At 38.2% G+C, this 16582-nt stretch overlaps 1 protein-coding gene across 3 annotated transcripts in view; it reads right to left on the bottom strand.

The window, feature by feature from the left end:
- The window catches only part of STXBP4 (syntaxin binding protein 4), a 144729-nt gene that overhangs the window by 68453 nt on the left and 59694 nt on the right, over nucleotides 1-16582 (bottom strand). For all 3 annotated transcript variants that reach the window (XM_003800024.2, XM_023519220.1, XM_023519221.1), the window contains exons 11-13: nucleotides 8809-8985; nucleotides 2415-2531; nucleotides 1887-1936 (exon numbers count right to left, since the gene is read on the bottom strand). In XM_003800024.2, the coding sequence (XP_003800072.1) occupies nucleotides 1887-1936; nucleotides 2415-2531; nucleotides 8809-8985 (344 nt within the window). The remainder of the gene's footprint in view (nucleotides 1-1886; nucleotides 1937-2414; nucleotides 2532-8808; nucleotides 8986-16582) is intronic.

Below are 16582 nucleotides of genomic sequence, written 5' to 3'. Positions count from 1 at the left end.
CACTGGCGCTTGAATCTAAGCAGCTTGTTAAATCTGTTCACACTCCACTTGACATGGATTGTAAGTTTTTTGTACTTCTTTCACTTTTGTTAATAATTCATGTCACAAAGCAATGTATAAACACGAATTTATTAAATAGACTTCATTTTCTATTCCTTCTAGTAATATTAAATATAAATTCAATATATATTTGCTCCTGAAATTACTTTTCTCTTAAACCCTTCCATTTGTTGCCTCTAAATCTGAAACAGCCTAGGACATTTATGTCACTTAAAAACGCAAATGTCACCTAAAATGAATGCGTTCTGATATAGTTAGAATGCAAAGATTTTCTCAAGAAAAAAAAAATTACACTACAACTTTATTTGAAAAGAGACAATTTTGAACTGATAAAACAATCACTACTTACATATAATTCATCTTATTAAGCGTGATGCATTAATTCAGAAGAGAGATTAAAGTAGCAGTTCTCAATCTCAAACTCAGAGCCTTTCCCCTGGGTTGAATGACCAAGGCTAACATCTATAGAAGATACACAGAGCATTAAGTAGACTGGTCCAGATTTTACTAGCATTTAACTTTTTAAGGTGTGGTGAAAGTTTGCTTAATGTAGCTAGTTAAAGTGGTCTTTTTCTATGAAGAAATTTAAGGCAAAGGTAGGTTTGGTTTTTACATGATCATTCTCAACCTTGACCATTTTTGAATTAGGAGTCAAGGTCAAAATGAGACAGTGGGAGATACACTTTACCTCATACAAGGGGAATGTGATTATTAAGTATTTTAATTATTCAAAATAATAATTCAAAATAATTCAAAATAATAATCCTGGAACTCACACCCTTATCCTGTATCATAAGCAGCACGGATAACAATAAGAAGTGATACGTGACTCCATTATAAAAAGTAAAACATTACATTAAATGAGCATAAAGGTTAGCAACTATACATGTTCTTCTATATCCAAAAAAATGCTGTGTGGACACCTAAAATATGTCCATTTTATTTCATCTATTAAACTGCTGTCTCCACAGTATAGGGTAGAGCTGTTTCCCATGTTTCTGTCAGCGTACACTGTGAGAAGCAGTGGACATCTAGAACTAGTGCAGTTATTACAAGGGGAGAAAAACTCACTTTGAAATGCACGAACAAGAATCTTCCCTTTGCATGTAACTTTCATGATATTTTGAAATGACTATAAAATTGTGGTTTGAAATAAATAAATTTGATTAGCATGCTTACCGCTTCTAGTAAAAAACTTAAAAATTTGAAACATATTACAAATATTAAAATCAAAGTGTACTACTGTTCAAATACCTATCTTTTGTTTCTATCTACTAAATAATAAAAATGAAAGAAACTGATTGAATGCATGTTTTGTAAAATTCTATTTGCCCTAACAATGAACTTTTTGGGTTGAGACTGACTTTCGCAGTGAACTGGTGACTAGTAATTTTTTTTTTTTTTTTGCGGGTTTGAACTCACCACCTCTGGCACATGGGACCGGCGCCCTAGCCCTTTGAGCCCCAGGTGCCGCCCCAGTGGCTAGTAATTTTTATTCATACACAGACCGTTTAAAGAACGTCAGTTAACATCATTCTTACAAAATTCTTGACAAAGACAGGAAAGGTGACTTCTCCTCAATTTTATAGCACAAGGTTAAAATGGTTGGCTAAATATCTCCAGGAATTTTTTTTTTTTTAATAGAGCTAGGATCAAAAATAATGTATCCTTGCACCTACTTCCATAGAAATTAAAGAATAATATTCAATGGGAGTTATGTAGCATCTTAAGACTTTAAAAGAGATTTTTATTATTTTAGTCACAGTTGCCAGACTGAGAATTTAATCAATGTTCATTCTCTGCAGAAAGCACTTAAATATTCTTACCTTAAATTTGATAAGGGAGCAGAAATGTCAGAAAATATTTCTTGAATAGCCTAGGAACAAACAAGATGGTGAAGGAGATATTTAAGTTTGATAGTTACAAAAAAAAGTCTTTTCTTACTTAATAATTCCCCTCCCTCCATTGATTAAACAGATGTTTCTGTTACACGGAGGAAAATCAGTTATAGTATCATGGAATTCTGCTCAGAATAAGTATACAAATACTTCTTTATAGGCTTAATATTTATCATATGTTTACAAAGTATCAGGATTTTTAGGAAAACATTCATTAAAACATAGTATATATTTGGGATTATGTTATCCTGCCTCAATTATTTCTCTTAACAATCTATATAATGTTAGCTGATCTTTTTATCACCTAGGCGAATCAAAATTTGACTGTAAGTTGATGTTGCTGTTTTGAGACCACAGAATGGTTCAGTAGCCACCAAACACCATGACGTTCATGTCTATGCCAGTTGCCTATATTTCTTCAAAGTAGACTTAAAGTAAGATAATGGAAAAACTTACCTCTACAAAATGAAGAAGCTTTTCAGTGGATGCTTCAAAAGTTTTTCGAGCCATTTCTGATTTTCTCAATTGGCAGTCAAGTACTGTGATTCTCTTTCTTAAATCCTGAACATTTTCCTGGGTAAACAGGACAAAGAGCATCTTCCATATTTCTTTGATTTTCATTGCTGGTCTCTTTTCCATTTTTTTTTTTTTTTTTTTGAGACAGAGCCTCAAGCTGTCCCCCTAGGCAGAGTGCCGTGGCATTACAGCTCACAGCAACCTCCAACTCCGGGGCTCAAGCGAGTCTCCTGCCTCCGCCTCCCAAGTAGCTGGGACCACAGGCGCCTGCCACAACGCCCGGCTATTTTTTGGTTGCAGCCATCATTGTTGTTTGGCGGGTCCGGGCTGGGGATTTGAACCTGCCACCTTAGGTGTACGTGGCTGGCGCCTTAGCCGGTTGAGCTATAGGCGCCGAGCCCCATTTTTATAAACTAATATTCAGTATAATCACATCATTTATGTTCTCTCTTACTGGACACATCTTTTGCTTTGGGGAAGCATGTAAGTAACTGTATATTTAAAAAGATGTTGCAAGTTTTATGAGACAAGCTGCATAGAACTGTATTGACTCATAGAGTAAATAAATTTAAATTAGTTTATAATTTTTTTTTGCAATATGCCTTACCAGATATTGACAGAAATGCCTACCAGTATAGCACAACTAAAAGGGCTAAAAATACATACACATGCACGTGTGCGCAAACATATTTAATGAAATATAACCCAAGGTGAAATGAAGCTGGCAGGGAAGTAAAGGAATTCCATGGAGAGAAGCCACAGTAAAGCTCGGTGAACCTGCTGTGATCAGAGAGGCCTGAAGCATCATCTGTTCAGAGGATATACGCTGATCCCTGTTGGCTTGTACTTTGGGATTTCATCAGGCACGAATGGCAAACAAAAGAATTTTAATGGATGAACTAGATTACAACAAAACCTTCATGGAGGTAAACTGTTTTCATTTTGGGTCTAGTGATCAAAAAATAGGGTCTACTGAAAAAAGCCGAACCACAAGACCCCACTCATGCAAGTGTAGGGCTAGAATTTTTGTTACCCATGTGGCCTGAAAATTCATAAGCTGCAAATTTATTTTATATTAATTAATTAATTAATTAATTTATTTTGCAGTCTTTGGCCAGGGCTGGGATTGAACCTGCCATCTCTGGTATACGGGGCTGGCGCACTATTCCCTGAGCCACAGGCACCGCCCCAAATTTAATTTAAATTGGTTACAGGCTAGTAGAAGTAAACACAAAACATCTTTGGAGAGATATTTTTAAACTCAGATCTCAGAGTTCTCATATATCATGTCAAAAGAATATGACCTCACAATGAGGAAATACGCTCCATGGGTAAAAGTCAGGTAGAGGAAAGAAATGAGAGGATCAGACCTGTAAAGACAACAGATATTGGAGTGATCAGATACAGAATATAAACTAGAATATAAACTACTAAGGAATTGAAGGTATAACAAAGGGATAAGAAACTATCAAAACAGATTCAGATAATATAAAAGAATTAATCTCAAAAATAAAAGGGAAGACAACTAAATCAGGAAGTTGATTCACAGATTGAACATAAATTAGATACAGTTGAAAAGAGAATGGGTGAACTAGAAGACAGGGGTAAAGAAATGTCTCATAATGAAAGAGAAAAAAAAAATTGAAATATGTATGAAGGAGAAGAGTTAAGGAGAAAAGAGCCGGAAGACGCTCTTAGCACACACCTAATCTGAATTACATGAGAGCAAATGGAATGAAAGAGAAATGGCTACAGATCACAGCTTGGGATACTCCAGAAATGGCAAAAGACGTTGCACCTCCTATCAGGGAGCTCAATGAATATGAAAAAATATAAATTAAAATAGTGCAACACATGATTCATCATAGTCGAATGGCTGAACATCAAAGCCAGGGAAATCTTAAAATCATATAGAAGAAAAAAGATTATAAACAAATGTCAGACTGACAGCCAACATCACAACCATGAAATAAAAACAGTGAAAGAAATTAAATGCCAACTAAACATTGTAAACGTAGCACAATATATTTCGAGAACTGGAGCTGAGTAAAGATGTTTCTCAGACAAATAAAATGGAGTTTATTATCAACAGATCCTCACTAAATTAATCTCTAAAAGATGTACTCTGAAGTAAATGATTCTGGCAAGGAGGTCTGAAGTATAAAAGAATCCTTGACACAGTAAATGACAAACATGGGGTCTATCTAAACAAACGCTGACCACACACAACACATTGCAATAGTGTCTTTGATGGTGTTCAAAAAGTCAAGAAAGAACTAAAACACTGACAAAAATCAAAATTAAGTATGGAAAGATGATTAGATGTATGTTCTATAGTGCTTAGAATATTTAGAAGGGACAAGTTGCTAATTACTTTTACAATTTATTACAAAATGTTACAATTTCTAGGATAATCATTAAAGTTTAGACATTGTATAACTTCTAAACTAGCAGAAGGAAATAAATGTAATGGACAGGGGTATACAGGGAAATCTAAAAGATTAGAAAAGGCGAGAAATTAAAAACAGCTAGAACATATGGGGCAAATAAAATGCACAAAATAAGAAATGATCCCGCAGCCAGGTGTGGTAGCTCACACCTGTAATCCTAGCACTCTGGGAGGCCGAGGCAGGTAGATTGCCTAGCTTATAGGTTCGAGACCAGTCTGGGTCAGAGTGAGACCTCTTCTTGAAAACCAGCTGAGCGTTAAGGCAGGGGCCTATGGTCCCAGCTACTTGGGAAGCTGAGGCAAGAGAATTGCTTAAGCCCAAGAGTTTCAGGTTGCTGTGAGCTGTGACACCATAGCACCCCACCACTCTACTGAGGGAGACAAAGTGAGATTCTGTCTCAAAAAAAAAAAAAAAAAAAAAAAAAAGAAAGAAAAAGAAAAGAAAAGAAAAGAAAGAAATGATTCCAAGTGAATTAGCAAAGAAAAGAGCCCACTACAACACCCGTCTAATTTCTCTTTTTTTTAGTAGAGATGGGGGTCTTACTCTTGCTCAGGCTGATCTTGAGCAATCCAGCTGCTTCAACCTCCTAATTAATCTATATATTTAATAAATTTTCAGTAAAAGTTTCAATACATTTTTTTCTTTTGGTAGAATGGAAAGGCTGAGTGTAAAATAGATAATAAAAGATCAAAAGTCCTGTAACCAACTCATTTTCAGAAGACAGAACTAGGCAGGATGATCAGATATCAAGAATTACTTTAAAAGATATGGTAAGCAACGCAGTGTGGTTTCTGCAAAGGAATATACATAAACCAAATGCAAAAGAACAGAGAACTTCAAACAGACTCACACGCACATGGAACCTTGATATATGACAGAGCTGGTTTCATAGATCAGTTAGGAAAGAAGGGGCTTTTTAGTAAATGGTGATGAGATAGATGTTTATTCATTTAGAACAAAGAATGAAATGGATCCCCATCTCATACGGTGCCACAAAATGAATTACAATAGGATCAAAACTTAAAAGTGTTAGAGGTAAATACAAAGGAATATCTTTATATCCTTGGAAATGAAAAGACTGCTAAGAAGACACATGAGTTTGACCACATGAAAATTAAGAACTTCTGTCCATTTCGCCATATAGTGAAAAGGCAAGCCACAAACGGGAAGAAGACTTTTATGAAGTATCACTGAATAAAAGGTTAGAAACCAGAAGAATGACTACACATCTTTGTGAAAAAGAAAAATAATCCAATGGAAAAATGGTCAAAGATAGGAAGAGACACTTCACAGGGAAATAAATGCCTAATAAATACATAAACACATGCTCAGCTGGTTATGGGTGGAGGAGCCTTGGTTTATGGCATTTGCGGATATAAATATTACTACTATGGCTGATTTCAAGCTACCAACACGATGTCGCTGAACATGGATCTGAAAAGAGGTGTATGCAGTCAGCTCTTAGGAGCTAGTCTCAACTGGTCCTAGTACTTCACTGTCTCAAAATCATTAGTAATCAGAGAAATTTAAATTAAAAAACAATAACACAATACTACCCCAACCAGATTGATAGATATTAAAAGTAAAATAAGATGAAAGGTCAGCAAGAATGTAGGGTAAACAATAGTTCTCATTTATGACTGGTGGGAGTACAAATTCAAACACTTTTAAACACAAGTGAGCGTTACCTGGTAAAGTCAAACACACAATTATCATTCAACCTAGCAGTTCTACTCCTAGCAGTAACTGTTACACGTGTGGACCAAAATATACTGCCAGAAAGTATTTTTGGGAACATCATTCATAACAGAAGAGAAGAGAAACAATCAGCCTGTCCATCAAATGCAGAATGAGTGACGACTCTGCGGTATATCCAGGCAACAGAGAACAGGAAGCAATGAAAGACAGGAACCAGCGTACACTGTCCGTGGATGAATGCAAAAACAAAACGTGTGAGAAAAAGCACATCAGAATAATGCATGTATTTCTCTTCACATAAGGTTGATAAACAGGCACAACTACACAACACACACACGTGGTAAAATCAACAAGAAAATGCTTAACGCTAAATCCAGGAGAATGGTCACCTCTGAGGCTAAGGGAGTGGGATGCACGTGTGTCTTCCAAGGTGTTAGGAATGTTTTATTTCTTAAGCTAGAGGTGAATTATAAATCCCCCAGATGTAAATAAGTAAATAAATAGATAATAGAAGGAAAAAATTGTAATGTACAATGAAAGCATTGTTAGGAAAAGAATCTATGTCTCAAAAATTAATATTTGAATCCTAATTCTGTAACACCTTGATCAATGTCTCTTTAAGCAATTTCATGCAACTAAAAAAAAAAAAAAAAAGTTTCCTTCTCTTTTTCCACTGGTGTTGAGTTTGGAAAATGTTGAATGTTGAAATGCCCATGTTTAACACTTCTTTAAAAAGATTGCTTTCAGAGATAGGTTACTGGCTTAGTTTAGGGTCTTGTTAAAAGAAATGGCATGAGACCCCCATTCTGCTAAAAGAGAGGAAAAACTGAATTAATTATATTACCAGGCAACTTAGGACAAAAATGTTTCTCAGCTGGGAGTTAGAAGAGAGACTGCAAATAACCCAAGCTTTAAAAAAAAAAAACATTGAATAATTTCATGTGAACTTCTTTAAAGTTACATTATTTAAATGGTTGATTTTCCCTTCAAAAGTAACTATAATTATTACAGAAAATACTTTTAATATCTCGATAATTCCCAGAGTATTTTCAGAATCAGGTCAAAGTCATGTAAGATAATCACATTTATAAAAAATAATCACATCTCTCTGTTTTCAGAATGTAAATACTGGTCAAAAGTGAAGAAAAAGAAATGAAATACTCCCAAGTAGTGCCGCCTTGTCAAGGGATGTATTTCCCCTTGGCCTTGTGGCATTATCAAAGGGTGATGGAAACTTGAACTTTCTTATGGAATTGGTGTAAGGGAATGAATGTCCCCGATATGTTGGTGACTCTTCAGAGCTAAGCAAACAAAATTCCAGATTTTCTTCTCTGTTTTGCATTTCTAAAACTAGTTTCATTTTCACTTGGTATATCTGAATTATTTAACTCTTTCATGTTTACTCAAAAGTTATTCAAATTTGCTTTATGCTCTCTTGAAAAGTGATTGGCTTAGAGACAAACCTATTATAAGTGAACAACTCTTCTTAAGTTATAAAATTCCTATTTCAATTTATTCAATTTTCTTCCTTATGTCAGTGAAGTAGAAATATATATGCCTGTTATAGTTTCTGAAGCCTATTCAATGAATATAATATGAATTATATAAAAAAATTTCACGTAAAAGTTCACATTGCCTTGTGGGAAGCATTCAGTAACTTGCTCCTGAAACTGGAAGATCTTCTATTTGAGACTAATTTATTACATCTTACATTTAAAATAAAAAGCAATGTGAACTTTCTTTCCATTAATTATCCTGGGCCTTAGGCAAAAATCCTTTAGCTTTCACAGTTCCTTAAGTATCCTAATGAAAGAGTAAAACCCATGCCCTAGACTCCTCCTCCTTCCAGCTCCACAAACAAATTAGCAAGTTTAGAAAGAAAAAGAAAAAAAAATGTAAACAATTAAATGTGAAATAGTTCCAGGACTTAATGCTTGCACTGAACAAGGTTGACCAATGACCTATATAAATTTGGGGCACATGCTTTTTCCATCCCAAAGCTATCTGGATAAAGGGAGGCTCAAGACCTTCACTCCACTCACATCAGGACACATCATCCTATCATTGAATAATAGGAGACAAACACTGACCTAGTTTAGAAGTGCAGATGAAAAGAAAATGAAAACAGGATACATGACAACGGCGAGGAAACCATGGTAACTGGAAGAGAAGACTGTTTTGCTTACTTTATTTTGGTCAGCATAATCAGCAAGCTGAGCCTTTAGCTCTGCGATCTCGGCCTCTAACAGACGGATCACTTCTTCATAGTCCATTTCCATCCCGTGCACCTGCTTCTGCACGGCTTCAGCAAGATGAAGCCGACTTCGCAGGGCGCTCGACTCTTCAACTATAGCTTTGGCTTCCTAGAGATTTAAAAATGAAATGTCATTTAAAAGAAAAAAAAAACATGTAAAAAATAGTCCAGTGGTTTACATAAAATATTTTCATTTGGAAATTGTAATTTAAAAAAAAAACCAATATATGTATGTTTTTCCCTTCTCAATTTAAACAATTAATATTCATGTTATTTTGCTATGTGAAGAAACTGCTTGATCTTACCTTTCCTTTGTGGATCTCTTAGGTAATTTTCAGCATACTGAAATTTTCTTAACTTCACACAGCTAGTATAAGGTTTTGAAAATAAAGGAAGTAAAGCGGTGAAAATGGAAAATAGAAGAATAACAATTTGCTCAAAATATAACAAGGGTAGGTTACAACAGAACTCAAGTGGGTGGTAGAGATTGTGTTCTAAAAAGGCTCTTGGGGCAGCACGTGTGGTTCAGGGGGTAAGATGCCAGCCCATATACTGAGGGTGGCGGGTTCGAACCCGGCCCCGGCTATATTGCAACAAAAAAATAGCCACAGCTACTCGGGAGACTGAGGCAAGAGAATTGCCTAAGCCCAGGAGTTGGAGGTTGCTGTGAGCTGTGTGATGCCATGGCATTCTACCAAGGGCGATAAAGTGAGACCTCTGTCTCTTTAAAAAAAAGTCTCTTGGAGTTTTATCAGATGCGGTTGATAGATTTATAATGTTGTGGGGCTTCTTCACCATATCAGGGGCCAACATTTTCTCTTCAACATGGATTTAACTGCTACTTTTGGTTGGAAAATAGTAGCAAAATACATAGCACTATGTGTAGGATGCAATGCAATGCTACACAAGACAGTTATTTTTATTGTTTCAGGTTAATTAAGGTTACAAAGAATTAGGTTACAATGTTTACATTTGTTGGGTAGAGTACCTCTTAGAATTGTGTCCCGCCCCCAAGAGGTGTGCCATACATACCCTAACATTGTGCCCATTAAGTGGGAGCACACCCATCCCCCGCCCTCCTCCCCTCTCCTTGCTCCCTCCTTCCCCCCACCCCCGTCCCCCATCTTGAATTGATTTAAGTATTTCTTAAGCCAGATTGTCTACTGGCTTTATATTAGAATTGAGTACACTGGATTCTTGTTTCTCCATTTTTGTGATGCTTTACTAAGAAGAATGTGTTCCAATTCCATCCAGCTTAACATGAAAGATGTAAAGTCTTCATCTTTTTTAGTGGCTGAATAGTATCCCATGGTATACATATACCACAGCTTGTTAATCCATTGCTGGGTTGGTGGGCATTTAGGCTGTTTCCACATTTTGGTGATCGTAAATTGAGCTGCAATAAACAGTCCAGTGCAAATGTCCTAATGAGAAGATGACCTTTTTCCTTTTGATAGATGCCTAGTGATGCGACTATGGGATCAAATGAGAGGTCTAATTTGAGTTCTTTTAAGATTCTGCAAATGTCCTAATGAGAAGATAACTTTTTTCCTTTTGATAGATGCCTAGCAATGTGACTATTGGATCAAATGGGAGGTCTAATTTGAGTTCTTTGAGGATTCTCCAAACTTCCTTCCAAGAAGGTCGTATTAGTTTGCAGTCCCACACAAGACATTTATTAAACATATTTAATGTCTCAGGCGCTTCATGAATCTTTTGTCATTTAATCTTTAGAACAACTTTGAGAGAAAGGCATTATCAATAACCATTTCATAATAAGAAAATAAGAGGGTGCCAAAAAATGTACACAACACATTTTAGGAAAGGAAAAGCTGTACTAAAATTGTAATACTCAATATATACTGTTGGTGTGGCTCTGGTCCCAGCCGCATCCGCAGATTGAAAGTACAAGCTTGCAAGAGGTGGACTCCCCAGAGGTGCAGGAAAGCCCCAAGTAACCTCTGCCTCGGCCATTTATTGAACTGCTACACAACAGGTCTGGGGAGTGCCCAGTGATGATGTACAAGGGCTACATACTTAATGATTGCTTGGTGCATGGGGGCTACATGCTTAATGATTGCTTGGTGCATGGGGGCTTGACTCCCACCCTCCACAAATGTTCAAGGTCCAACACATGCTTCCTAATGAGAGACCGATCTTCACTCATTCAGTTGCTTGAGGGCTTGTCTCTGGGCTGCAAAACATCTCCATGCCGGCCAGGAGACTGTCCCACTGCAGCACCTCCCTCAAGTATCAGTGATCACTCCTATGAGGATGGTACTCAGTCTCCTACAATATACCAGTAACAAAAGACAAATACAGGTTACCTTTGACTTCTGCAATTACAAGAGCTGCTCAAAGTGGTTTGTCATCCAGACACTTCTGATTATGGCAAATGAAAAGCAATACATAGGTAACATTGCTCAAAATGTGTATACTCATTTTTGGCACCCAGGTTAGCTATTCAGAGAAGTTACATAACCTGTTCCAGGATACACAGTAGTGCCAGCATTTGAACCCAGGTCTGCCTGACTGTAACATTAAAGCTCTCTCTGTACCCTCTTACTTTGCTTCTAAATGACAAAACAGAATAAAACAAGAAAACCTCACACACCACATTCTCCATCGCAGGAACAGATTAGCCGAAATAACTTTTTCTCTCAAAATATACCTTGGGGGGAAAATGTATCATGGTGGTAGGTCAAAGACAGAATACCAGTATAATTTAACATGGCAGTTATCATACTGAAAGCCATTTCTTTTTCTTTACTTGATGCAGAAATCTCTCTTCTGTGCAGTGGAACTTTCTGCTCCAATTGCCATGGCTAATATTAAACTATGGCTATTTTAATTTTCTTGGAGCTGTTATGGGACACTTGGCTTTTGTTTGAGCCTAAGTACATCTGAAGTGCTGGGAGGGTTAGGAATCTGGACATATTCTTAAGGGTCAGTTTTTCATTCATACATTCAGTCACGATTTATTAAGTACTTCTTATGTGTCAGGTTCTGTTTCAAGTGCTGGGGATAGCCACTGGATAATGTAGACAAAAGTCCCTCTCTCCTGCCCCTCAGAACTTACATTCTAGTTTGGGGAGATAGTAAAGTAGGGGTTATCCGTGCAGGTCGCACTCTGCACTCTAGCTGATTAGAGACCTGCAGGAGGAACGGAGCCATGATTTCCCAAGGAAGAGCTTTCTGGACAGAGGGATCTGTTGGTGCAGAGACCCTGCCCTGAATCTCCAGAGACCTGCAAAGGGGGCCAGCGTGGCAGAGGTGGCGACAGCAGAGGACAGGAATAGAAGAGTGGGCTGTGAGGGCAGAGTATAACAGGAATAAGTTAGCCACGGGGATGGCACAGAGTGCAGGGGCAGACCTTAAGGGAATTTGTAGGCCGTTGTGAGGACACTGGTTTTATTCGGGGTGAGATGGAAAGTGGGCAGAGGTTTTGAGCAGAGAATGGATGTGGCCTGACATAAATTTTTAAAGGATCACTTTCACGGCTCTGCTGAGAGTAGACTAGGTGGGGTGGGCAAGGGTGGAAGCAGGGACGAGAGAAAGGAAACAGGCAGAAGTCATTCGTGGCTTGAACCAGGGTGACAGTGGTGGAGCTCGTGTGAAGTGGTGAGGCTCCAAACACGGTCTGAATGCAGAGCCAACGGGATGGCTGGCCCACAGCATTTATTTAGCAGCTACTGCAGCTGGACAACCATATTGTGTGACAAAAAATACAAAAGGGTCAAAGAGACCTGCCCTTTTTCTGGCTCCGCTCAGAATGCCAGGTGGTCTGACTTAGATAAATGGAGCAAGACAGGAGAATATGTCAGACAAAAAGAACAATGTGAACAAAGGGAGAGACCCAAGAAGGAATGTGGCACAGCTGAGAAGTGCAGCTAGACCGATTCTGACCGGGGGAAGAGGCTTCCTGGAGGGGAGTAATGGAGACAAAGGGCTGGGAAAGGCTGACTATGTGCCAGCACCGTCTGGATGCTTTACACGCACTGACTGGGTTAATCTGCACGCTACTAGGTGGAGTATGTCTATTCTTCTTCTGTTATTATCCTCATTTTGTAGATAGGGACGCTGATGCACACCAAGGTTAAGTGACTTACTCAGAATCACAAACCCAGTAGGTGGCAGAGCCAGGATTTGAAGCCAGGCAGTCTAGTTGCAAAGGTCACGCTCCTGGCTATGGCCCCTTATTACCTCACCAAGTATAGAGAATGTTAAAACAAAAATCACTTGTAGATGGCAATCTCATTAGTGCCCAGCTCTGCGTGAGCTTAGGATGCGGCCCTTGCAACCGACTCAAACATATTGGAGGCTGTTCCGTAGCTACCCGTTTTCCATTCAATCAAGCTGCAAAAAATATATTGCCTCTGAAGAGAAAGAGGAGGGGCAGAAAAATTCTCCATAGCTGCAATGAAGAATAACTAATTTGATGATTTGTCTCCTTCACACTCACTTCATGCAGCTTTTATTCCTCTATAAAAACAGCACTTTTATTTTTGTTCAAAGAACGCTAGTTAATTAAATGAAGAATCTGGATGGAATTTATATAGCCATTACAGCGCACTGATGGTAATACAGTGTGAAATGTAGTCGGGTGGTAAAGGAGGCAGAGGTTTTGATGCTGAATAAATTCATGCCATCTCTTTTGTAAATGTACTACTGTCAGGCTGGTGAATGTGACCCCTTAGCAAAGTTCTAGCCCAGTTCCCACTGAATGGCTGTTTAAAAGATTAGGGCATTGAAATGATGACTCTTAGAGGAAGCAGTAAAGAAAAGATAACAGCAGTGTGCCATATTTAGCAGTACGGGATCACATAAATCCATTTTCTCTTTTCCTCCCAGGCTGTCTTCTAATAAATAACTGTAAAGCCTCCTATGTCAGTAACAATTGAGCCAGAATTTTCCCAGCACCTCACCCTGAGCCTGAAATCCCGTCAGGGCAAATGCTGCAGTTGGTTTACTGATTTGCTATGTATTAGGTAGAATATGGTTCAGTTTAGAAAGTGAGATGATAAAAGAAAAACTGAGATGTAATAGCAAATGATAAAAACCCACATAAGCATTGTGCTTTTTAATACTAAGCAGTACGAACGAATGTACTAGAAGGGAACCCTGAATTATGAAGTCAAATCTCTGCCTTAAATTTTTGGGGGGTATGCTGAAAAAAAATGCCTTCAACACATGTTGCCCATTTGCAAAATGAGGTCTATCCACCTCACAATTTCATCATGAATCCTTAAGGAAGCTCTGACCAAATTTTCCCTTGAAAACATAATTGGAACTAATGAAAGTCTCTTTGGACTTGGACAAGGGACAGGGCCGGCTTTGACACGGTAATATGCTTTGTGTTTTTTCCACATATGTTTTCTCCCCAAAGCAACATGGTCTAGAGTAAAAATCCCGGGCTTTGGATGGGACGCTGGGTATCTATGTCAGCATCCTAGACCTGTGATTTTTTTCATTTTTCTAGCTGTGTGATTCTCTAAGACTCAATTTGTTCATGTGCATGGTTAGAAATAACATCTATTTTCTAAGATCAAAACAACTCTCACAAGCATATTAAAAAAAAATGATTACAGTTCCTGGTACCAGTTTTTCCCTTTCCACTTTGACTGCTTTGGAAAATACAGATAATCACCTATGTGATCAGAGAGCTAGACCAGATAATTTATTAAGGGTTTTCCTGAAGCACTCAATTAGTAATACCAGCTCTTAAACTCTGGAGTTGTTTGGAAACACAATTTGCACGTCTTTTTTAATGTTAGCAACAATTATGTAAAACCTTTTCCTTTCTAGGTGTGAGCATAACGGCTCCCTAAAGTAGAAGGAAAAAGCATTAAGTGCAGTTGCACGTTGTAATTAGGCTGGCACACCCCCATCGCTACCCTTAGAAGTTCTGTAATTTTTAAGCTCATCAGTAAATCTTTCAAAATGTCAACGGCTGACGGGAGAGAAAGGAGACTGCAGAGAGATATATGTTTTAGTGTAATGTAACTTACGCTACCAAGCCCTGAAGAACACTTCCCTTATCAGCTTCCTACATCCACTCATTGGAACACTCTTCTTGGTCCCATTACAGCTTGTGAGAAAGATTAAGGGTTCCTGCAGGAAGAGGGCTGTTGAACGAAAATGTTGAAAAGCAAATTGTACCTAGTTTATGTGTCTGATTTATTAAAATGTGGAATATGCCTCTGCATGGACGATCTCAAGGAGCTTTGGAGATACTTACGAATGACAGCTCACCCCTTCAGCACGGATCCCAGAACCTTTTATACAGCTCTGATACACGTGCTCCCTCCCTTTCCTCACTGCTCCTCTATGCCCACGCCACCTCCCTACCTCGCCAGGGAGCAAAGCCTGGGAAGCCGTCATTTATGATGTAATTTATAGCCATGCCTTAATTTCCATTCTCACCACATGACTGATTCATGTCTCTATCACCTCGTGCTTGGATAGCAGACCAATCAAATCAGTGATCACGCTGCCAACTGTGTTCTTCCCTGTGAAGTATTCTACATACTAATGAAAGGAATGATTTCCTAAAATGCAGCTCCAAATCCACCTTAGCTGACCAGCCTCTGTGCATGGTACATGATAAACAGATCCTCACTCTTCATGTTTCTGAGTTCTCTACCTGCTGCAAACAACCGCCCTCACCTCAGTACATGTAATTTCTCACCTGATTACCAGAGCACATGAACTTAACCACATTTCCCAGACGCAACTCTCCCACGCCCGAGGTGCTTTTGGTCACATTATTCCACCAGGTGCATAATCTTTCCCCCTTTTTGCCTTCATCCAGTTCTAACCTGTCCTTCAAAACCTACCCCTGATTTTACCTTCTCTATTTCCAGGCCACGTCAGCATATATGGTCTTTCCTTCCTTTTAATCTTTAATTTATTTATTTTTATTTATTTTTGTTAAATCATAGCTGTGTACATTAATGCAATCACGGGGTACAGTGTGGTGTTTTCATCTACAATTTGAAATACTCTCATCAAACTGGTTAACGTAGCCTTCATGCCATTTTCTTAGTTATTGAGTTAAGACATTCATACTTTGCTTTTAGAAAGATTCATTTGTACCCTTGTAGGATAAACCATAGAGGTGACCCCACAATCACCCTCCCTCCACCCATCCACCTCCCGCCCGTCCCCTCTCCCTCCTCCCTCCCCATATTCTAAGGCTATAATTAGATTATAGCTTTCCTATGAAAGCTATAAATTAGTTAGGGCTGTACACATTGGATACTTTTTCGTCCATTCTTGAGATACTTTGCTAAGAAGAACATTTTCCAGCTCCATCCATGTAAATATGAAGGAGGTAAAGTCTCCATCTTTCTTTAGAGCTGCATAATATTCCATGGTGTACATATACCACAATTTATTGATCCATTCATGGGTCGATGGACACTTGGGCTTCTTCCATGACCTAGCAATTATGAATTGGGCTGCAATAAATATTCTGATACAAATATCTTTGTTGTAATGTGATTTTTGGTCTTCTGGATATATATACCTAATAAAGGAATTGTAGGATCAAATGGCAGGTCTATTTTTAGTTCTCTAAGTATTCTCCAGATGTCTTTCCAAAAGGAATGAATTAGTTTGCATTCCCACCAGCAGTGTAGAAGTGTTCCCTTTTCTCCACACCCATGCCAACATCTCTGGTTTGGGGATTTTGTGATATGGGCTAA

The sequence above is a fragment of the Otolemur garnettii genome, unplaced genomic scaffold (genome assembly GCF_000181295.1).
Source record: "Otolemur garnettii isolate 467f Iridium unplaced genomic scaffold, OtoGar3 scaffold00162, whole genome shotgun sequence".
NCBI classification, from domain to species: Eukaryota; Metazoa; Chordata; class Mammalia; order Primates; family Galagidae; genus Otolemur; species Otolemur garnettii.
This window is presented reverse-complemented; position numbering and strand designations above follow the sequence as displayed.